The sequence below is a fragment of the Lontra canadensis genome, unplaced genomic scaffold (assembly GCF_010015895.1).
Source record: "Lontra canadensis isolate GAN:19392208 unplaced genomic scaffold, GSC_riverotter_1.0 scaffold189, whole genome shotgun sequence".
NCBI lineage: Eukaryota > Metazoa > Chordata > Mammalia > Carnivora > Mustelidae > Lontra > Lontra canadensis.
This window is the reverse complement of record NW_022631183.1, coordinates 1,307,038-1,329,891: the sequence shown is the minus strand read 5'-3', so window position 1 is coordinate 1,329,891 and position 22,854 is coordinate 1,307,038. Positions and strand designations below refer to the sequence as shown.

Sequence of the window (22,854 nt, the reverse complement as noted above, 5' to 3'; positions counted from 1 at the left end):
AGCTAGCACCTTTCATCCACCTTCCCCCAATGGTAACATGTTACATAAAGATAGCACAATGTCAAAACCAGGAAAAAGACAGAGGCACAATACTGTTAGCTAGGCTACAGCCCTGATTCAGATTTCCTTTATTTCTGCATGCGCTCATTTGCCTACGTATGTGCCCATGTGTGTACAGTTTTACAACAGTGTATCACATCCAAGCTGGGCAAGTTGCTCAACTTCCTTAAGCATTGGTTTTTCTCATCAATAAACTGGGGGTGAAAATGCTATCTTCCTCAGAGGACTGTTATGAGAATGAAATGAGATAATGTATATAGAGTGCTCGGAGCAATGCCTAAAATGTAATGAGCTTTCAATAAATTTAAGTATGTTTTAATTTTTTAAAAAGACTTTTGTGTATTTATTCATTTGAGACAGAGAGAGAGAAGAGGAGGAGAAGGAGAGAGAGAGAGAGAATCTCAAACAGAGCCCGTACTCAGCAGGGAGCCCAACACAGGGCTGGATCCAAAGACTCTAAGATTATGACCTAAGCCAAAACCAAGAGTCCAACCCTTAACCGATTCAGCCACCCAGGTGCCCCAGTATTTTTTAAGAAAAATCATGGCTTTATGGGGCGCCTGGGTGGCTCAGTGGGTTAAAGCCTCTGCCTTCGGCTCAGGTCATGATCCAGGGTGCTGGGATCGAGCCCCGCATCAGGCTCTCTGCTCAGCAGGGAGCCTGCTCCTCCTTTCTCTCCTCCTCTCTCTCTGCCATCTCTCTGCCTACTTGTGATCTCTGTCAAATGAATAAATAAAATCTTAAAAAAAATTTTTTTTAATAAAAAAAGAAAAATCATGGCTTTAAAAGTGGCTTGAAATACATAAATCATTCATATTTGTTTTTTTAAATTCATAGTCGTTGTAGAAAAAAATAGAAAATGCCCATAAGAGTAAAAATAACAAAATATAATTGCATAACTCCTTTTCATAAAATAAATTAATCATTTTACTCACTAGTAATCATTTTACTCACACCACAAATATGAAGCACATTTCATTATTCCCACTTTATTATAAAAACACTGAGACTCGGGGGGCGCCTCCGTGGCTCAGTGGGGTAAGCCTCTGCCTTCAGCTCAGTTCAGGATCTCAGGGTCCTAGGATGGAGCCCTGCATCGGGCTCTGCTCAGCAGGAAGCCTGTTCCCCGCCCCCCACCTTCCTCTCTGCCTACTTGTGATCTCTCTCCCTTTCTGTCAAATAAATAAATAAAATCTTTAAAACAAAACAAAACAAAAAACCACTGAGATTCAGAAAGGTGAAGCAGTTTGCCACAGCTGCTGAGCTTATGAGCAAGGAGCTGCAATTTAACAGACACACTTGCTCCCAGCTGTGGACGGCAGACTGACGCAAGATGAACATGGATCCCGGGGGACGAGCAGCACCTGTTGGCTTCTGAGTGCTTGCTAGGTTCCAAGCACTGCCCTAGCACCTCGTGGTCATCTCCATGAGTCTTCATGACAGCCCTTGGAGGTAGGTATCAACCCCATTTCTGAATGAGGAAACTGAGCCTCAGAGGTACCTTGGTACCTTGGCCAAAGTCATAGCTAGTGGCTAGTGGACCCAGGGTTCAGAAAGGGGTCCTTTGCATCCCTGAACCTGAGCTTCAATGCCTCTGCTCTGAGGGGTTCAAACAAGATGCTAGTGGAATGCATGTGGAGGGAGGGTCTCTCCACTTTCGGGGCCTGGGCTTCTCTGACCCTGGAGCTGGAATACCCTTCCCTGACATTCACCTTGACCCCAGACCACCAAGATTCAGGAAACATTTGGAGTGGGCCCTGAGTGTTGGAGCCCGCTTCTACTCCTCACAACGCCCACACTCCTTCTGGAGTACAGGGGTCAGGGCATTTGAAGAGGAGAAGGAAGAGGTATCAGAGAACCTGAGTCTGCAGCACAAAACCACCAGCACATGGCACAAACTTCTCCGCCTCAGGCTTTCCATGCCCCTGCCACTGAGCCTTCCACATTCAGGAAATGTTGGCAAGGCAGCTACAGGGATGTGATTTCTGAGTTTCACATTAATTATGTATGCTCCGTTTACTTCCAGAAGAGATGTAAAGACAATAAAAGACATGGATACAAGTAAATATTTAAAAAATGAGCACTCGTAATGAAACCAAAGTGGAGAAGAAAGAAACAATTTTCCTCAAAATTCTGGACTAGGGATAATCATTGCAACTGAGCATCAGAACTTTTATTTTTTTAAAGATTTTTATTTATTTGACAGAGAGAGTGAGTGAGTACAGGCAGGAAGAGCAGCAGAGGGAGAGGGAGGAGCAGGCTCTCCGCAGAGCAGGGAGCCTGATGTAGGGCTCGATCCCAGGAGATCATGACCTGAGCTGAAGGCAGATGCTTAACCGACTGAGCCACCCAGGTGCTCCAAGCATCAATACTTAATTGTGATCTTACTGACAGTGGAGGCAAAAAGAGAACCTATGAATTTGACATTTTGTCATTATCTAATAAAAGGAGGTAGCTGTACTAGATAGTTATAAGAACCAAACTTTCTAACACTGAATTAACTATAAGAGGAATTTGTTATACCTTATTCAGGCACTGGCCAGGGACCTTATATATAATAGTATCTAGAATAGCACTTTTATGAAGGATACAGAAAGGGTTCTCATGTGAATTTTTCTGGTGTTAGTGGTCCTCAGCCATGTCAGAATAAATATTTCCTTTTTATAGCAAATATGTTAATATTCCTTTACTATCCTGAAATAAAGTTCACAGAGAATAGCCTATCTGTACATTTACTTTCTTCTCTTTTGTAGGAATCCATCCATGTTAATATTTTGATGTATTTTTTTCCAGTTTCTTTCCCCCATACATAGGTTTCGAAAGCATTTTAAAATAATTATAGAGAGGAGTACCTCACTGGCTCAGTCAGAAGAGCATGAGACTCCTAATCACAGGGTCATGAGTTCAAGCCCCAGTTGGATGCAGAGATTACTTAAATAAATAAACTTTCAAAAATGTGAATTTAAAAAAATAAAGTAATTATAGAGATACAATTCTATATACTTTATTCTTGCCTTCTTTTTTTTTTTAAGCAGGCTTCACACCCAATGTGGGACTTGAACACATGACCCTCAGATCAAGAGTCGCATGGTCTACCAACTGAGCTAGCCAGGCACTCCTAATTTCACTTTTTTAAATTGAGGTATAATTAACATATAACATTATAATACTAGTTTCAGGTATACAGCATAATGATTTAATATTTGTATATATTGTAAAATAATCACCATAATTGCACATTTACTCTTTAAAGAAAGTCAATGCCCTAATTAATAGAAAAGAGAAAGTGATTAAAAATAAAATAGAGGCACCTTGGGGTGCCTGAGTCATGCAGTCAATTAGGCATCAGGTTCTTAGTTTTGGCTCAGGTCAAGTTCTCAGGGTCATGAGATCAAGCTCTGTGTGGACATGGCTCTGCTCTGGGCATGGAGCCTGCTTCAGATTCTCTCTTTCTCTCTGCCCCTCCCCTGCTCTCTCTCTCCCTCTAACTCTCTCTCTCTTAAACAAATGAATCTTAAAAAAAAAAATAGGGGCACCTGGCTTTCTCAGTTGGTAGGGCACGTGACTCTTGATCTTGGCATCATGAATTCAGATGCCACACTGGTTGCAAAGATTACTTAAATTAAAAAATTTTTGTCTTAAATAAAATAACATTATTTGAATATGCAAATGCTTGCTCAAGAATGACTCTAGAAATCTCAATGAAGAAGCCCATTGCTTGCACCTACACAGACTTACTTTGAATGTGACACCTACAAGTGTGTTGTTTAAGAACTCAACAAGTGTGTTGTTTAAGAACTGACACAAGTGTGTTGTTTAAGAACTCAGATACCACCAAAATGAACAGTTCATGCTAATTTAATTCTTGGGAAAGTCAGTGTTAAAAAAACTCTTTCTATATTTTTATGGTAATTAGAGATGATTCTAGGCTCAAGTGATTATAATCAAGCTTATCACCCATATGAATGTCTGGAAAGACACTCAAAAGTATGTGGAATATGGGACAATTGGGGGAGCAATTTTTAAATGTGTGAGCCTGACATCTTTTCCTCCAAATGCCTGAAGACTCCCTAGTTTTTGGACAACCAAAAACTCCCCACAGATTCCCATAATGACCCCTAGGGGGCAGCATCTCTTACTTTGTGAATCATTGTCCTGGATCAATGCTCTGTTATTAAAAAAAAGCAGATGGATAAGGTTAAATTTTTAAATTGCAGCTTTGTGATTGCATTTCTAAGAGAACCCGAACTTACACATTCCTGGTACAGGATTTGATGTGACCTCATTCCAAGGTTGAGCCCTAGAGAAGTTAGTAACAATAGTACTGACCTATTTATGTAGGACTCTCCATTTTGCCAAGAGCTTTCACAGGTGCCATCTCCTTAGCCACAAGAACCCCTTAAGTAGATTGTTATTCTCCACACTGAGAGACGAAGAGGCACGGAGAGAAAGGTTATCATGCCTCATAGATCAGGCACTGCTGGTTGTCATGGTATTGTCTCTGCTGGACTTTGAACAACAGCAGGCCTGCAAACAGTTTGGGAGGGATATTTACTGGCCAGTGCCTGAACACAGAATAGTGCTTCAGCCTCTTATTTTACATGTGAGGAATCCGAGGCTTAAAGAGGGAGATGGGTTGTGTGGTGGCTGAATGAGGAATCACTCGCCCCCTTCCTGATGACAGACAGCCATCTGTGCGAGCGGATGGCCAGAGCGGTAAAGCCCTGCTAATCCCTCAAAGTCACAGAAATGGGCCCAGAAATGGAGGAGGATGGCTAGGAATCCAGGTCTGAGCCAAGCACATTATAAATATTCCCTCCTCAATATCTGGGAATGACAGGGACTCCTGATTCCCCTAACTCCCCTCCACACCCCAGTCTTCATCCTATTCAAATGAGTCCCAAACCCGGGCAATCAGACAGGCGGTCCTGCTCATCCCTGGGTGCGTATGAAATGTTACCTGGCACGACCTCCAGGAAAGCCCAGGCAGCATAGGCGGTACAAGGGGGTTCCAAAGGGCAGATCTGAGTACAAATCCAGCTGCAACCCCAAAATTGCTTGATTGCTGGGCTCAAGTTGGGATAGAGAGTGGGGATGAAAGCAGTTTAGGGCAAGGAACCATGACTCCGTAACTCTCAGCTTTCAAGTTTCGGTAACTCTGGGCTCATCATACCCTAAGAGAGAAGTACCCTCAAGGGAGGTGCCCTTTCCCCAGCCAGCAGAGATTTGGGTCTCCTTCTCTTGGTACACTGGAAGGAGAAAGAGGCGGAATCCCCTCTCCCAGGGGACACCTGCTACTCTCTGAACTCTGAGCCAGGGTTGCTGTCTTGGGTAAAGGTTTTCAAAATTCCAGGAGGCCTTGGAGATCTACCATCTCATCGTAAGCATGATGATCTCTCAGCAGAGAGATGAGGATGGCTGTCACATTATAAAATTTCCCACTTAAAGGAAGGGAAGGAGGGAGAGAGAAAGAGAGAAAGAAAAAAAGAGAGAGAAGAAGGAAGGAGAGAAGGAAGCAGCATTTGGGGATTGTGTGTGTGTGCGTGTGTGTGTGTGTGTGTGTGCGTGCATGCATTTTTTTCTTTTTTTTCTTTTCTTTCTTTTTTTTTTTTTTTGAAGCATTCGTTCTTAGTAGCAGCTGTCACCAAGGAAGCACCTACCATGTGCCAGGCATCATATTCTGCTTTACACACATGATCTGATTTAACCATCACAAACCCCTATAGTAAAAACTACTATTATTATTCCCGTCTCGCAGATTAGCAAACTGTATGTCAAAGAAGTTGAATAATGGGTCCTAAGCTAGAAAGCAAAAACAAACAAATAAATAAATAAGTCAAATAGCATATTCAAAATTTGAACCCTTGGCTGTCTGGCTCACAAAGGTATACCCATTTCACTAGCTGCTCTGCTGTCTTACCTAGTCCTCCGGCCTCGAGGCTGATTCTTATCATTGCCTTCCGCAGGACAGATGGAGCCCTGAGCCTCAGCAAAGCTGACAGTGTTACTGACTGTAGAAGGAGGGAGAAGGCAGCCATTGTCTCATCCATTTGTTAACGGCAGTGTTGAGCTCAAGAACAGAAGCCCAGGAAGAAGGAAGGAATTCAAATCGAGGCTTAGATTCTCACTAGCTGGGTGACCTGGACTGCTACATACCTGTTTTTAGCAAGACCTTACAACGGGGAAGAATAGCTAGTCTTAGGGCAATTGTAAAGATCGTACAAGATAATGTGTGTGAAGTGTTGCGCACAGGACAAGCGACATTACCTAAACCCCTCTACCCCAGAGAGTCACACTTTTTGTTCAGATGCTGGATAAGTTATTCTAGCTAATTACGTAGACCAGTGCTTCTGAACCGGGTTGATGTCAGAATTACCAACAAAAGTATAAAGGCTTGGGCTCTACCCCAGGAGGTTTTGAATTAGGAGGACTGGGTGGGGCTTGGATCTTTTTATCTTTAATAAATTCTCAGGTAAGCTGATGCAGAGTCAGTTTTGGGCGAACCAATCTGCTGGCATAGACATCTTGGCCACATTAGGGAAGGGATTCCGGTGGGTTCCCTCTCCAAGTCCCTTTCTCCCTTTTCTTCTCCTGACCAGTACCCCTTTCCCCCACCTCCTCCCCACTGGCTTCTCTCCCCAGATCAAGGTCCCTATGGCCTGGCAGTGAGTCAATGACACTCAGTGTCCCATGAAAACTGTCTTTCCAGAGGCTAGGGAACCCAGGACAGGGCTGGAGAACAGGATGCCAGGGTTTCTGCTCTGGATTTGCCCTCTGTGACTCACAGGTGGCCCAGGGCCAGTGAGTCTTCAAGCCTCAGTTTGCTTATGGTCCATAGACAGTTGGGGAAATTGGAGTGGCCCATTTAGACTCTGCTTCTTTAGGAGTATACCGGGCACTTGACAGCCAGAGAGCCGGTGCGTATGTGTGTGTGGGGGGGGGGGCGCTAGGATACATGAAAAAGATCCTGCATAATTGTGTTTTCCCATCACCATCTCATTTGATGCCCACAGTGATAGGAAATAAATTCCAGCACCTACTTGAGCCTGTAATGTCCTCTGTTCTCTGTCCCTAGCCTTTGCTTCAAGGTTATCTTATAACCCTCCTTGCTTTCTGGCCTTCTTGCTGTTCCCTGAATCCTCCAAGTTTGTTCCCACTTCAGTTGGTGCGCTATGTATGTGGCTTGGAATGCTTTAGCAATGGATGAGCACAAGTCTGTTTCCTTCTTTTTATTCAGGCCTCGGCTTACACATCACCTGCTCAGAGACGAGTTTGCACCTAAAGTGTCATCCCAAGCACTGGGACACATTCCCCCTATAGTGTATCATTGCATTTGAACTTGCACTATAGCTGTTTCTCATTTTTTAAATTTACTTAATATGTTGCCTGTTTCCCTTTCTGTAGAATGGAAGCATCATGAAAGCACATTCTTGGTTGCCTTGTTTACTGCTGTGTCCCTTGTGCCTGAAAGCATTCATTGCATGTTTGTGGAATAAATAAGCTAATGGAATGAACCCAGCCTGAATTTTGATTTATTTTCTTTGATCAGAGGACACCCTGGGTTCTGAGAGGGGAAATGACTGTCCCAAAGGCATTCCAGGTCTTTGTCTTCTTTTTCCAGGCCCTTCCCGTAAAACCTAGCTGACACACAAACCGAGGTGGGGTGAGGCTCCTAGGTGTGGTGAAAGCTTGGAGTTGCCCCATGAATGGGGCGGCTAAGGCTGATGTGGAGGTGAGAAGGCGGAAAGACGGAGCGTGCAAAGGGAGAGGCAGGCTGGGACAGGAAAGCAGGGTGTGACCCTGGAGGCAGGTAGGGGCAAGGGGTGACTTGGCTGTGTGTCAGGAAGTGTTTCCCTCCACCCTCCCCCAAGGAGAGCCCTGATCCCAGAGTGGTTTTGTTTGGGGGAAGAAGGTGGTCAGGCGGTTGCTGAGGGAGAACAAAGGTGTGGCCTGGGTGGTGACCATCCACTAAGGTACTAGTGATCACCCAAAAGAATAATCCCACAGTGGCACTTGGCCAAATAGGTGACAGGTGAGCTTCCACCTAAAACCAGTCCAACCGACAACATATAGCCTCAGACCTGGCGGGAAGGGAGAGATGAAAAGGCTCTAAGGGAACAGAACAGTCAAGGTAGGATGCTTAGTGATAATAAGATAATAGGTCACTTTTATTGAGAGCTTATAATACGCCTGGAATTGTACTAACTGTTTTCTTATAGGAGTTTCCTCGTTCAATCTTCCAAAAGCTCTCTACAAAGTAGGCCTTATTATTGTTGTTATTTCCATTTGAGAGATTTGGAAACTGAGGCTCAATGAAATTAAATATCTTGTTCAAGTTTGTTCAGGAAGCAGCCAGGTCTGGATTCCAACTTAGGTATGTAGGAATTCCAGTGTACTATGGAAACCTAGGCCTGGGAAGGGTTGGTAGGAACAGGTCAAGAGGGCAGACCCCTGCAAAAGTGGGGATGGAGAGAGACAGTGGGGGATAGCCTGGGTATAAATAGGAGGCCTGTTTTTATCTCTACACATGGGCTGAATCAGGCAAGCAGCTCTATTTGGCACAATTTGAGGGCTCTGAATGCCAACCCAGCCCTGTGTCACACAACTCCTTCCCCAGCATGTCTCTGGGAGCTGAAATATCTACTGGGAGAGTCATTTCTTTGGGTCAGAACATTGACAGCAGAAGACCCCTGGAAAAATACATAGGTTGGAGGAGCAACACATTAGTCTCCTGGCACTTGTTGAACATAGCAACCTAGGCTAGCCAGCTGGTTCCTATGGGAGAGGGTCTCAGTTTTGATGTTGGGGAAGAAGGGTGTTCCAAGACGGAATACTATGAAGCGTGTTGCACAACCATTGTCTCTCTGATCCCAGAAGCCTGGGAATTATAATCCATAGTTCAAAAATCTTAATGGTTTTGAGACTGTGTTCCTTGGGAGAAATGTGGAGGGAAGCCACTCCAGCAGCTAGAATACTAACTTCCTTTGCTTTCGCTGGATTGATACCAAGTGCCTGCAACTGCAACTCCCGTTACTTTGGGCTCGGGAGACCTGCTGGCATTCATGTGTCCAATTTTTAAATGATACATGAATTAATTTTTTACTATCTGCTGTGTTGCTAGGCAAAGACGCGAGTGTTACCCTTCAGAAGGTGACATGGGTGCAGAACCCTGGTGTGGAGCAGGGATGGCTGGAGGGAACCAGGCCTGGAACAGGGGGAAGGAACGAGGGGTGTCCAAGGACAGAGCTCAGCTCGACAGTCACAAGGCTGCAGCGCGACAAGCGTTTGGGGAAAGGTAGGAACTGGTCCCCGCCACCTGCCGGTCAGCAGTCCTTCCCACAGTCAGGCAGCGGCGGCCCTGGCCTGGTCCCAAAATATGTGAGCGCCGCCTCCTACTCCCGCCCCCTTCCCCCCCGCCGCGCCCGCGGAGTTGGGGGCTGCGGGGGCTGCGCTGCCGGCGCCGGGAGCCGGGCGAGCGGCCCAGCGCGGGAGGGGGGAGGGGGGCGGGGCGGAGCTTCGGCGCCTCCCGGAGCCTTATTCCCAGCCGCGCTCCCGGGAGCCTTCAGTCGACTGAGGGACCTGCGGGCGGCCGGTGGCTCGCCTGACTGAGACACCAGGGGCTTGGGCGGGCGGACGGACAGAGCGAGCAGACAGACGCCCAGCGGCCGCCAGCTCCACGCAGGTCCCTGCTAGGCTTGCACCCAGAGGCCGCCGGCACACCGAAACCGGCCGAATCTCCTGCGCTCCGCCCGCCCCGGCTCCCGTGCCAGCGCCCCGTGGCCGCCGCCTCCGAAGTGATTGCTGCCTCGCCGCCTCCGCCGGGTCTAGGACCATGAAGCTGCTGCCGTCGGTGGTGCTGAAGCTCTTTCTGGCTTCAGGTGAGAGAGCTGCCGACGCCCCCGGAGGTCGGGGAGGGGCGGGGGTTGGGGGACACTGTGCTGGGGGGCACCGGGGAAGGTCGCTGCAGCGACCCCAGCGCGGGCCACTTGGTGGGGCCCGTGCTCCCTGGCAGGCGGGCGCCAGCATTGGTGCGTGGCGACCGGGGGTCTGGAGAGGGGGTTCTGATGCGGCCTCGCCCCTCGCCCGCAGTGCTCTCGGCGTTGGTGACTGGCGAGAGCCTGGAGCGGCTTCGGAGAGGGCTGGCAGCTGGAACCGGCAACCTGGACTCTCCCACCGAATCTACAGACCAGCTACTGGCCCCGGAAGGCGGCCGGGGCAGGGAAGTCCTGAACTTAGAAGAGACAGACCTGGACCTTTTAAGAGGTGGGTGTGAGGGCTGCCCATCCTCGAGCCCGCGCTGGGCAATTGAAGAATACGTAGATCGAGGCTTCTCGCTGTTTGGGCGTGCTTATGGTTTGGGGATATTCATGGAGGACTTCAAGGAAAAGCTGCTGAGCCTGACCAGCTTACTCGGGGTTCTTGAAATGTGGGTCCCGCTGTATTTCTTGCTGTTGAGTCTCACATGTCGAGTTGCTGCCATTCTGGGTAATTTAGAGCTTAGGGAGAAGGTAAGGGGTCTGGGGTCTTGTACAGTCCTCTGGGCTAAGCTGGAGTAAGGAACAAGGAGGAATGGTTGGGATGCTTTCGGTAGAGTTTCTACATAAAAATGGGTGCAAGTCTTAATTCCTCCATCAAATGACTATTATGTATAAAATGACAGATGTGGAGAGCCTAGGAACATAGTAGGGGTGTGCAGTGTTCTCCACCTGTCTCCAGATTGGAGAAACAGAGGGCAATGAAGAACTCTTGGTCCCCCAGGTAAGGGGGGTGAGGCCAGCACCTCCTTGGGAGCCTATGAGCAGTGGGCACAGTGTCCCTAGGGAGATATAATGAAATGCAGGGTATCTACACATCCTACCCAAAGCCTAGAGACTTCGGAGCACCCTGAGTCCCTGAGAGAAGGGATGAAGGGCCAGGTGGGATCCTCCAAGCCTTGGCATCCCATCTCCAGGCTCCTACTCTCCCAGTTTAGAGAAAGACACTTCCTCTGTCCCTTCCTCTCCATCTAATTCTCTCTCTTTCCACTTCTCTCTCCCTCTCCCTTTATGTCTCACTCTCTAAATCTCTCTAGGTTCTGGGGCTCTGAGCAGAGATCTCAGACCTACCATGTGTGTGTTGGGGGGCAGGGGTGGTGTAGGTCCTTGTCTGACCAAAAATATTCTAGGGGGACAGAAAGAGAGGGAGACAGAGACAGATGGAGAGATTTGAGCTGTAGGTCTCCCCAGACTCATCAGAAACAACCCTCGTGTGCAGGTGCTGACGTCATGACCATAGCAGGACCATAGCAGATGTGCCTGTGGTTGAGCCCAGAGCCTCCAGCATTGCCCACTTGCCTGCCTCCAGCCACCTGCAGTGATTCTTAAGGGTGGAGCAGGGACTGAGCCCTGGAGCTCCAGAATGACTAATTTGGTTGGAAAGATACCCACCTGTTCCAGCCCTGCCTTATCCAGAGCTTCTCTTAGGTGCTATCTCTGCTTCGTATGAATCAAAGGTCTGCTCCCAAGCCGAGCCTGAGCTGCCACCCCTTGTCCTCTCCCTGTAGCCTCCTTGGGTCACCCCTGGCCGGAACAACCTGGATTCTCCAAGCCCTCTCCTCTTAGGCTGGGCAGAGCTGGGCTGTGACTCACCCTCCACCCACACGGCTGCTCCTCATACCTCTGCAGAACCTGACTCACTGCTCCCTGTCCCTGGCAGGAGTGTCGCTGTCACCCTGTCACTCTCTTCCTCTCTTGTTGGCTTGCCCCTCCTGCCACAGTTTTACCATAGCTCTGGTCTTTCTGAGCATCTGCCTCACCGTCTGAGCTCTGAAGGGACTTGGGTCTACACCAGAGGGAACGGGACTGGGGCACTACTGGCACCTGCCTTTTTTCCCTTCTCTTGGCTTTGCTTGGTGAAAGCTCTTTTTTTTTTCAGGTCTGGGGATCCTATCATCTAAAATTAATAACTATTACCAATTATTAAGTACCTACTGTGCTCTAGGCAATCACTGTGCTCTTGTGGGTTGCTTAATCCTATAGCAATCCTCTAAGATTAAACTTGTGCTAGCCACTACTTACTGAGAACCCCAAGGTTCAGAGAGATTAAGCCACTTGCCCAAAATCACACAGCTGAAGTTGGAGCACAGGTCTGCTGACTTCAGAGCCCATTTATTATCTCATTCCTGGTTCAACATCCCGGTTGCTCTAGACTTATCCAGGGGAAGGGACAGGGGTGTGTGAGCAGTTTGGTTATATTGGGAAAGAGCACTGGATATGGAATCCACAGACCACATTTCTTTTTTTTTTTTTTTTTGACTTTTTTTTTTTTAATTTTTTTTCAGCGTAACAGTATTCCTTGTTTTTGCACCACACCCAGTGCTCCATGCAATCGTGCCCTCTCCAATACCCACCACCTGGTTCCTCCAACCTCCCACTCCCTGCCCCTTCAAAACCCTCAGATTGTTTTTCAGAGTCCATAGTCTTTCATGGTTCACCTCCCCTTCCAATTTCCCCCAACTCCCTTCTCCTCTCTAACTCCCCTTGTCCTCCATGCTATTTGTTATGCTCCACAAATAAGTGAAACCATATGATAATTGACTCTCTCTGCTTGACTTATTTCATTCAGCATAATCTCTTCCAGTCCCGTCCATGTTGCTACAAAAGTTGGGTATTCATCTTTTCTGATGGAGGCATAATACTGCATAATGTATATGGACCACATCTTCCTTATCCATTCGTCCGTTGAAGGGCATCTTGGTTCTTTCCACAGTTTGGAGACCACATTTCTGATCTCAACCCTGCATGACCTTTACCAAATTACTGCCTTTTGGGACCTCAAGTTTTTCATCTGAAAATGGAAAACCATGATATTCTTTCAAGTTACTTCCCGCTTGAGGACCCTGGGTCTCCAGTCTTATGTATGATGTTCGTGCTTACACCAGACACGTGGCTACAGTTATGGGCAGCAGGCACATTTTTTTCTTCTGGGAGCAGGGGAGAGAGGACTGGCGTCAGACCCCTGATGGGCTGATGGGCGTAGCCCACGGTCTGTCCCGGCTGGATGTCTGTGTGAGGCTGTTTTACCCCCCTTTGAAGTGTGGAAAGAATGGGGGGAGTCATCATTGTTCCAGTTCCTTCTGGAGTTCCTTACTTTCCATCTTTTGCCCCCATGTACACACTATACTCATCCATCCTAGAGAGCTATAAACAGGACATTTAGGAGTAAATGTAATAGACCTTTGAGAGAAGTAGTGAGCTACAAAGGACACAGAGCCAGGTAAATATTCTGCTTGAAGTCGAAAAAGCAAGGCTCTGACCAGGGATAGCCTGCTTGCAGTCCCTAAGCCTGGCTCTGGCCTGGGCTTATGGTAACCTGGTGCTAATGGGTGCCTCAGAGGGGGCTGTCTGGACATGGACACTGTTGTTATTTTAGGAGCCCCCCAGCCCCCCAAAAACCCTCCAAGTACCTTCTCCAGAAGCAATTTTTATCTCTGACACTGTCTTCCTGCAAGTGGGTCACTGAGTGCAACATCAGGAAATGAGGTTGATTTAAGGCCAAAATAGCACCAAGTGGGCGTGGGGGAGTCAATGGGGATGGACAGTGGGGTGGGGGAGAGCTTGCTGGAACTGCCCAGTCAGCGGCAGTTACTTAACAGAAGCTAGCATTGTTCGAATGAAGTTCTTAAACTGAGCCTGAGAAATGCCTTCCCTGGGACCCCTGTAGCCTCTGTTTCCTCCATTGCTTTCTGGTGGTTCTGCCTAGTCTTCCTTTAGCCCCCTGGGAGGCACTGAGCTAGGGGGCCTTCCCCAGTCTTCTGACTTCGGGTGGCATCAGAGCGTGCGTATTCCTTCCAGACAGGGTGCTGTTCTGGGTCTTTCCCCTAGGAAGAGTCAAAGACTTAACAGAGTCCTTTTCTCCTGCAGCTGCTTTCTCCTCGAAGCCACAGGCTCTGGCCACACCCAGCAAGGAGGAGCGTGGGAAAAAAAAGAAGAAAGGCAAGGGGTTAGGGAGGAAGAGAGACCCTTGTCTTCGGAAATACAAGGACTTCTGCATCCATGGTGAATGCAAATATGTGAAGGAGCTCCGGGCTCCATCCTGCATGTGAGTGTCCCTTCCCTGGCTGACTGTGCTCAGCACACTTTTTGTCAGTCACGTGGCTGTTCCTCGTTGTTACTGTTCCTTGAATTCATAATTCTACCCAGTTTCTTCTCAATCTTCAGGCGGAAGTTGGGAGGAGGGGAAATATTTTTAGTCAGCGGAAGGGGCTCTCCCCCGCATGGAATGTAATTTCCTGTGGTGTAGGTTTATGACGCTCTTTCATCCTTGGGGACATTTCCTGCTTGTTCAGGCAAGGGTGTGGCTAGGAGAGCTGATACCTGAAGGCAGGTCCTTCAGTCCTACCTCAGGCCCTAGTTCAGATGGGAGAAGCCAGTGGAACACACGGCTGAGTAGGCTTCCCAGGCGGAGGGGAGCTCCCGCGGCCTCCTTTCCCAAGCCCTGAGGTGCATGTGGACTCACGCCGTACAGATGTGTGTGTGCTCGGACATATGTGCACTCATATGAGAGCATGCGTGGGTTGATTTGAAGGCATGGCTGGACTATACAGAAAGCAGTCATCGCGGGAACAGGGAGAAGCCCCTTTGTTTCTTCTTCCTCATCCCCACAAGGGCCAGGATGTCGGGGGACATAGAGGTTATTGGCCTTTTGGCCATGGGATTGGGAGAACATGTCCTCTGTGCAAAATTAACAGGAAATGGAACCCAACCCAGTAGGCATCAGCCCCTGGTCAGGCAGCACCACCCTTTCCCTGGGCGGAGGGACACTGGGTTTCTCAGCTACTCTGTTAAGGCCAAGCCCAGCAAACGGCTGCCTTGGCACCCCTTTGGAGATGACAGTACTGCCATTCTCTCTGGCAGGCATCGTGTTGCTGCTGTGCCTGGGGCCAACACCCACATTCGACTACAAATGTCCACTCTCTTCCTCTGTAGGGAGACAGGCTCTGAGACCTGGGCTCTGGACAGGGCCAGGAGGCTATTAGCTGTGTACCACCTCTCAACCCATCAAGAAGGTTGGCAGCCTGGCATCTCTTCTACTGGGATTAGTACCAATCCCTTGTCTTTTTAAAGCTCCCTCCTTGTCCTATCTGATCTCAGATAGCAAAGCTGCCCTGTATTTGGCAATTGGCAGACAGACCTGTCACTTTCTACCATGTCCATGATCACTTGTGTGTCCTCCCCTATAACATCCTTGTCAGGACCTTGGTATTAGAGGGAGTTGCTTTGGAGTAACATAGACAGTCCCCATAGTAGTATTCTTCCCAAGGTCTTGGGATAGGGTAGGAAATGTTTGTCTTCAATTTGTGAAACGCCATCATTAGCACAGGATGGAGGCGGTGACTCTGAGGGTAGTCAAGGTGGATTGAGGCCAGGATTCTGTCTGGTCCAAACTGACCCAGGGCTTTGGTGGATGGACTTGGACTGCTCGGCTGAGAACCTTTGTAAGGCTGCTATCCTGGACAGCTGGGCTTGACCCACCAGCTAAAGCCAGTAGATAAGGTTGTCCAGGGCCAAGGTGGTCCTAACGGTGATAATGCCTTCTCTCTCCTTTACCCCATAACTTCCCAATTAACTTTTATTATGAGCTGAGCCCAGCAGGTACATGTTCAGTATCTACCTGGTACCAGCTATTCTAGGGAATGAGGAATTACAGTCATGTCCTAGGATTCTCAAAAGCCCTAGGTGGGGAGTTGGCAGGACTTGCTATCTCTAGTTGAAAGGTGAGGAAACCAGAGCCAGGAAGTAGGAAGTGATTTGCCTGAGATCAACAGCTAAATAAATGGATGGAAACAGGACAAGGACTCAGGTGCCTGACTTCCAGTCCAGCATACCTTTCATGCCCCCAGGCTGTACTGGGTGTTGTTGGCTTGTGTCCCTTTTCCTTATCTGTCCTTACAGAGTTTGAATAGGATTTCATAGAGGACAGCTGTTATGTTCGAGGTCTCTTAAGGCTTTTACCAGCCTAAGAGCAGAGCAATCTGATTTGAAGACTTGGTCTCTGCTTCCTAGGCAGATTTTCTAGGGGCTGGATTGTGTCTAAGCTTTGGCTACCTCCTGCCTCTGGCCTTTGGCACTCAGGGCAGAGTGCAACAAGAAGACACAGAGCTCCTGGTGTGGGGAAGTGTGCTAGCCGGGCGCCTACATTTGGGGCCCTTTGTTACTCCTCCCTCCCTCTAGACCCTGGAACCGCCAGCCAGGGTGTGCCCGCGCTGCCCTGAGAAGCAGCTCGAGGCTAGCTGGCTTCCTAAACCAGTCCTCCGCAGCCACCATTTACAGGAAAACCCTTTTGTGTCACCAGCCAAATTTGCCCTCAGAGAGCCGTTTCCTGGGGCTCCTGACTGGCTGCTGACCCAGAAACCGGCTGCAAAGTTTCCTGTGGCCGGAGGAAACTTAGAGGCAGTCAGGCTGAGGAGAACTCAGCTGGAAGAGTGACAGGCCTGGGGCCTTCCCTTGGCCTCCCTGGCCAGATGCTGAGAAGGAATGGTGAGCCCCCTTCTCTCTCCATCAGACTTCGGGGCCCTGTTCCTCAGGAGAGTACCCTCTGGAGTCCTATTTTATATTAACTCACACATATGTGGGACTTGGCCTTTTGTTAAGGGCTGTTAAGTGTAACATCTCATTTGATCTTCACAATATTCTGGTGAAACAGGTCTTTATTAATAATGTGTTTTACACAAGTCAACCAAAGCTTGAAAAGGTAAAAGTAACTTGCTCAAGATCACCTGGCTAGAAATAGCAGCAAGGCATGAAGTAGGGGCAGAGAAACCCTGCTTGGAAGAGTCTCTGGACCCTAGAGGGTTCTTAACTCCCATTGTAATACAAGTTCTGAAATAGGTAGCAAACATCTGTAGGAGGGACACGTTCCAGTTTGGTGGGTTGCTGGCTCTGAGCAAGACACATGATCTTGTCCCCACCCGGGATGCTTAGAACGTACTCACCCCCCTCCTTCCCTGGGGAAGTCAGGAGTCATCTGCAAAGGGAGGGGGAGGTGGGTAATATTAGGATGTTTACATTATTATCCTTTTGACTCAGGGTCGGGGGGGGGTGGACGGATTATGTAACGGAATTGTGGGACTCTGAGACCAGCTTTATTTCTATCATCTGAGTAACTACCTGTGGGGTGGCTGGAAGTGAAAATCAGCCTCAGCTTCAACTTCCCTTCCCCCCACCCCTAACCCAGGAAGGCATAGTCTCTGAAAGAGTCATTTAGATTGCTGGGTTGAGTCTTGGCTCTACCTCTCACTAGCTGCGTAACCTTGGGCAAATTAGCTAAGAATTTAAACCTCAGTCTCTCTATCTTTAAAATGGGGAGACTAACTCCTACTTCACAGAGATGTTTTTAAGATTAAATGAAATGAAATGATTCTTGTAAACCAATTAACACAGAGTGCTTGGCTCACAGTAAGCTTTTAATGCTTGCTATTTATTATTCAAGTTAATAATAATAAGTCAAAGACCAGGGTCAGACAGCCCCAGGAAACTCTCACCTCATCAGATACGTTTCCTTGGGGTAATCTGCGCTGTTCAGAATGGAAAGAATCATGAATTTGGAATCTGCTAGGACTGGTTTCTAGTCTTAGTCTTGTTGCTTCTTAGTTGTGCTACTTTTGGTAAATCACATCTTCTGATGCTTAATCTTAATCTTTCAATCTGTAAAATGGGGCTGTACCTGCCTACCCGATGTTATGAGTCTCAGTTGAGCTAGCAGATAGGGATAGGGCCTTATGAACTGTAAACTGTTATGCATAAGTGATTTTCCAGGGGGACTCCTGAGAGCGTCCTCCGTATCCTGTCAGGATGGGGGTGGTTGTTTTGCCCATCTTGGCCAAGGGAACAGATTCACGAAGAGTCGAGGCATGGAGCCATCTGCCCTGCTGTGTGTCTGTGGGACTGACCCCCATTTGTCCTTCAGGGGGATGGTTCCCCAAAGCACCCAGCAGGAGCTGAGGCAGGGAGAGTTGCTTGGCACTCGTCAGGGGTGGCCTGGTCCCCCTGCTGCTGCCAGGTCCGGAAAGGTCCACTTCCGGGGTGCCTCTTGCCAAGAAGGGATTCCTTGCTCTGAGGTAGCACATGGCACGACCTGCTTCCCAGTGGAGGCACAGCTCAGAATAGGGTTCTCGGTGCTTCCATTAGCAAGCCAGTGGCCTGGAGGCTCCGGGCAGATGGTGCCAGTGCGGTTGTGGGTGGGATTGGGGAGCACACTGAGCTCAGAGTCAGACAAACCGAGACCACACTTCTGCTCCGCTGAGTGACCATGGGGAGGATAGCTCTGCCCTTCTGTAACATGGGGGGCCGCCACCTATATCAAAGGGCCTCTTGGGCACTCGGATGCAGGAAGGGACATGAATGTTTTGTTCAACCGAAAGTGCTTCCAAGTCTTCCTCAGAGCTTCGAGGAAATGCTTTATGTTACAAGAGGCATTTGCTGTCTGATTGATTTCTTGGTGTGAAAAGCCAGAGGGTTGTTTTCCATGACATTTTGCATGCTCTGGCAAGATAGCTGGGCAAGAAGAAGTTACCTTTGTTTTGTTTGCTTTGTCCTATGATGGAGGAGGCCAGATAGCCCAAGGTTCAGAGGCCAAAAGTTGATGTGAAGCTTTCGAAGTGGGCCCTGCACCCAGAGGGAGCTGGGAGTTAAATGAAGGGAACTTGAGAAAAATGACTCCTGGCAAAGGAACAGGACCTATTAATAGGATGGGCCGTGGCTGAGAGGAACTGAGGGCTGGAAGCCGTGGTGGAGAAGGCTGGGTTTATTTCTGGGTCAGAGTTAAGGGGCCTCACTAGAGGAAGTAATACTCAGTCCCCTCAGCTCAACCTGCCGGCTCACAGACCTAAGTCTTCTGAGGGGCTTAAACAGCATGTCCCAATACACATGTAATAAATAATCCACACATGGAATATATGTAGCTTGGACCTTCAAGTCCTCCCTCACTTTTTCCCTGCCTGAAGCAGGAATCTTGAGTCAGAGAAGCAGAGGGAATGGACAGGGGGAGCGAAGGATGGGGAGGAAAGCCACAGAACCTTCAGAGGGGTTTTGGCCTTTTCCTAGACTCCTGCTAGAAGGATAGAGGAAGGGTGGGGATCAAGGTCAGGGACTGATAGGCTGTGAGGCTGTGAGAGCTATCAATGGCCCCAGGCAGGAGGCCCATTGCCTGTAGAGAGAGGCCAAACCACTAACCTCATCTCCACTTTGTTCTGTCTTGAATCAGCTGCCACCCCGGTTACCACGGAGAGAGGTGCCATGGGCTGAGCCTCCCAGTGGAAAATCGCTTATATACTTATGACCATACAACCATCCTGGCTGTGGTGGCTGTGGTGCTGTCGTCCGTTTGTCTGCTTGTCATCGTGGGGCTTCTCATGTTTAGGTGAGTATTGGGGCCCCCTGCAAGCTCTTTCTGCAAATCACTCCCATTCCTCCACCCTCTGGGTCTTCTGTCTGTGATCATCACATGAGCCCTCCAACCTCCCAAATTCCAGGCTAGGACTCTGACTGACATTCCTGAGTACAGGTTCTCTAGGAACCTAGCTTCTCTGGCCTGCCGTGAGTCCAGGGCAAAGATTGCCAGGTCGTGGTAGGTCCTGCTTTTCATAGCAGGCCTAGTGACCCACCCATGGCTCTACCTCTTCACAACAGTTCTTTCCCTTTGCTCTGTGTTTTGATGGTATTAGTGTGTGCTCTGATAGACACAGCATGGCTGGTGATATAGCCTTTCAATTCTGAGGCATCTCAACCTCAGGCCATACTTCCAGTCCAGGTTATGTTCTAGACTGGGGGAGACCTACCAAACACTCTGCCCATTTCCAAGCTGTGTAATTCATCTGTTGTAAGACCTGGACCAAATTACTTGTCTCTCTGAGGGCTATAATCTCATAGTGATTGAATCTGTCTACCTACCTCATAAGGATAGTATGAGGATCATGTAAATGAGGTCAAAGTTCTCAGCAAATTATAGCCTGCTGTTAGAGACAGGCATTCCTTGGGGCACTTGGGCCTTTGACCAGAGGTCTGTTGGGCTGCCAGACCATCTTTTTTTTTTTTTTTTAAGATTTTATTTTTATTTATTTGACAGAGGAGAGAGATCACAAGTAGGCAGAGAGGCAGGCAGAGAGGGAGGCAGAGAGGGAAGGGGAACAGGCTCCCCGCCGAGCAGAGAGCCTGATGTGGGGCTCCATCCCAGGACGCTGAGATCATGACCTGAGCCGAAGGCAGAGGCTTAACCCACTGAGCCACCCAGGCACCCCCTGCTAGACCATCTTGGCTTTTCCAAGTAATGGAGGGAACTACCATGGCAGTGTCCTTTAGAAGGACCTTCCCTGGGACCTGCACCCTGTCATATCATGCAGAGCTTGCTCACAAAACTTGTCTCCTCCAGGTACCATAGGAGAGGAGGTTATGATGTGGAAAGTGAAGAGAAAGTGAAGTTGGGCATGACTACTTCCCACTGAGAGAGACCTGTGCTCAAGGTAATGGGCCATTGTTTGCCCAATGGCACCATCACCATCTTTCCTTCAAGACATTCTGAATTCTTCTCTTGACCTAGGGGTTGGGGGGCAGGCTACTATGGAGTCAGAGTCCCATTGCAGAATGGTTTTCAAAAAGGTTTCCAGTGGGTCATCTCCACTTGGGGTGACAATTGCTAGAGAAATACCCGAGAGAGATGCCTGAGACCACAGCTTCTCCCATCCTTGTCCCCTCTTCTGCCCATTCCCAGATGAGCTCCCTACTTTATAAGACTGGATTTGAGAGACTCTTAAGACCTCTTAAGACTGGATCCAGCTTTACATGCCTTCCTTTTGTGCTTTAGGAATCTGCGGGACGACTGCTACCTCTGAGAAGGCACAGCTGATCGTAGACTCTGCAGAGGGAAAGTACGTCACAGCTAGTCAGGAAGACTCCTTCGTTCCCGGTTGCTGTCTAGATTGGGCCTCCCATAATTGCTTTGCCGAAATACCAGAGCCTTCAAGTGCCAAATGGAATATGTCAAAATGGGATCTTGGTCAGAAGAAAGCAAAAGCGAGAGGCCTTCGTGCCCTTCTGATTCCCCTCCTCCAAACTTCACGTATCCCCATAAGTTCATTTAAACAATTACCTTCTGGATTCAGATGCCAGTTAAATTCCATATGCTCCAGGATCATTGACTGATAAAAAAGAAGAAGGAGAGGATGAAAGAAAACTTTGTGGATGGGAAGAAAGTAACAAAGATTGACAAGCCATGAACTCATGCGGCCACCAAGGGATCGGCCATTTGGAGCCTCTAGCACAGGATTTGATGAGCTAACTGTGAAATACAACAAGCCCGAGAACTCTGAATTTTGGGACTTCTACCCAGATGGAAAAGTAACAACTATTTTTTGTTCGTTTGTTTGTAAAATGCCTCTTAAATTATATATTTATTTTATTCTATGTATGTTAATTTATTTAGTTTTTAACAATCTAACAATAATATTTCAAGTGCCTAGTCTGTTACTTTGGCGATTTCCTGGCCCTCGACCTTGTATACCCCACCACTTGGCTCAGCGTCGCACCCCTCTGCCACAACTCCAAGGTGGGTCCGTGACCCATCTGGGGTAATATGCTCTCTGTCCACGTTTCCGAAGATCTTCCACAATCGCAGTACCACAGCGGGAGGTCAGTAGAGTCAAGATAAAGGAGTTAACCTTGTCAGATCCTCTCTATGAGTTGGACTGCGGTCTTGCCTAGGCAATATTGTCTACCGTTTGTGTTTTGAAAGCCCAAGGTGCTGACGTCCAAGCATACCAACAGATATTGGTGTTTGCCTGTGTCCTGTCCCTGCCAAATCTCATAAGAGATTGGACTTCCATGCCCGCAGCTCTCCTGACTCCTTAACCCCGACGGCCCCAGGCCCACAGAGTGGGAACTCCCTCTCCTCTGTGTCGAGACATTTCTCTTACTCCTGCCATTCTTCTGGTGCTACTCCATGTGGGGGTCAGTGCAGCAGAGGATAATCTAGAGAAGATTTTAGCAACAAAAAAAGGCTGAGGAGGAGCAGGAAACATTGGAGCCGACTGTTCTTGTTGACTGATGACCTACCAATTACTACAGAGTTTGGAGGTGAGGAGGGCTTTTGTGTAAACCCACCCACCTCACCGAAAACTAAAAAGGTATGTTGTCGTGGTCCCTTCTGGAAGTTTCTGGTGCCATTTCTGAACTGTTACAACCTGTATTTCCAAACCTGGTTCATATTTTTATTTTGCAATTCAAATAAAGATAACCCTTACTCCATAGACTTCTGTCTGCTTGTTTTATCTGGGAACTGGTTTAACAGAGGTAGTTCCTAAACCCTGAGTGGATATTGGGCTCTATGCCAGGCCTTTTTACGTATGCTCTCATGGTATCCCAGGCAACAGTGTGATGGAGGTACTATCATTGTCCCATTTTTCCAGAAGAGAAAGCTGACGCTCAGAGAGGTTATATAACTTTCCTGAAGATACACAGCTGGTAAGTGACAGAGCTGGGATGGGCAGTCTGACTGCAATTATTTGTCTTAGGATTTATCTTATACCACCTCTGAGACAACTGAAAAGAAACCTTTCGCATAGGAATTTTGGCCAGCTGTAATCAGGAAAGACGTCCACCCATTTGGTCAATAGACCCTGGACCCAGGGCCTGGTCCTGTGCTCTCTATGCAGTGAAGCATTGTCCCTGGTGGAAACAGGGCCCTTTGACTTCCCTCTCATGTTCCACAACCAATCTGTCTATAGACCTTATCACACCTACCTTTAGAATATATACTGAATGC

General features: G+C 48.3%; 2 protein-coding genes across 5 annotated transcripts; both read left to right on the top strand.

Moving 5' to 3' along the window:
- The first annotated feature begins 1,474 nt into the window (after positions 1-1,474).
- On the top strand, positions 1,475-9,686 carry LOC116861047 (voltage-dependent calcium channel gamma-8 subunit-like). The gene is made up of 2 exons (XM_032847506.1): positions 1,475-1,512; positions 9,182-9,686. Exons 1-2 carry the CDS (start codon positions 1,497-1,499, stop codon positions 9,667-9,669), a joined length of 504 nt encoding a protein of 167 aa, XP_032703397.1. The 5' UTR covers positions 1,475-1,496; the 3' UTR covers positions 9,670-9,686.
- HBEGF (heparin binding EGF like growth factor) lies at positions 9,643-22,341 on the top strand. 4 transcript variants are annotated; one of them, XM_032847503.1, is made up of 6 exons: positions 9,643-9,938; positions 10,150-10,323; positions 13,965-14,139; positions 19,303-19,458; positions 20,467-20,557; positions 20,899-22,341. In XM_032847503.1, the coding sequence occupies exons 1-5, from the start codon at positions 9,893-9,895 to the stop codon at positions 20,537-20,539; spliced, it is 624 nt and encodes a 207-aa protein (XP_032703394.1). In that variant the 5' UTR covers positions 9,643-9,892; the 3' UTR covers positions 20,540-20,557; positions 20,899-22,341. The 4 variants fall into 4 exon arrangements, with proteins under 4 accessions (XP_032703394.1, XP_032703395.1, XP_032703393.1 ...); XM_032847502.1 differs by having other exon boundaries at positions 9,645-9,938; positions 13,962-14,139; positions 20,467-20,556; positions 20,894-22,341; XM_032847501.1 differs by having other exon boundaries at positions 9,647-9,938; positions 13,962-14,139.
- Positions 22,342-22,854: the final 513 nt, after the last annotated feature.

Excerpts from the sequence above, each read along its gene's own strand:
- HBEGF (XM_032847502.1), top strand. The coding sequence starts at position 9,893 with ATGAAGCTGCTGCCGTCGGTGGTGCTGAAGCTCTTTCTGGCTTCAG. Across the intron at positions 9,939-10,149 it reads GAAGCTCTTTCTGGCTTCAG|TGCTCTCGGCGTTGGTGACT; the intron begins GTGAGAGAGCTG and ends CCTCGCCCGCAG. Across the intron at positions 14,140-19,302 it reads CTCCGGGCTCCATCCTGCAT|CTGCCACCCCGGTTACCACG; the intron begins GTGAGTGTCCCT and ends GTCTTGAATCAG.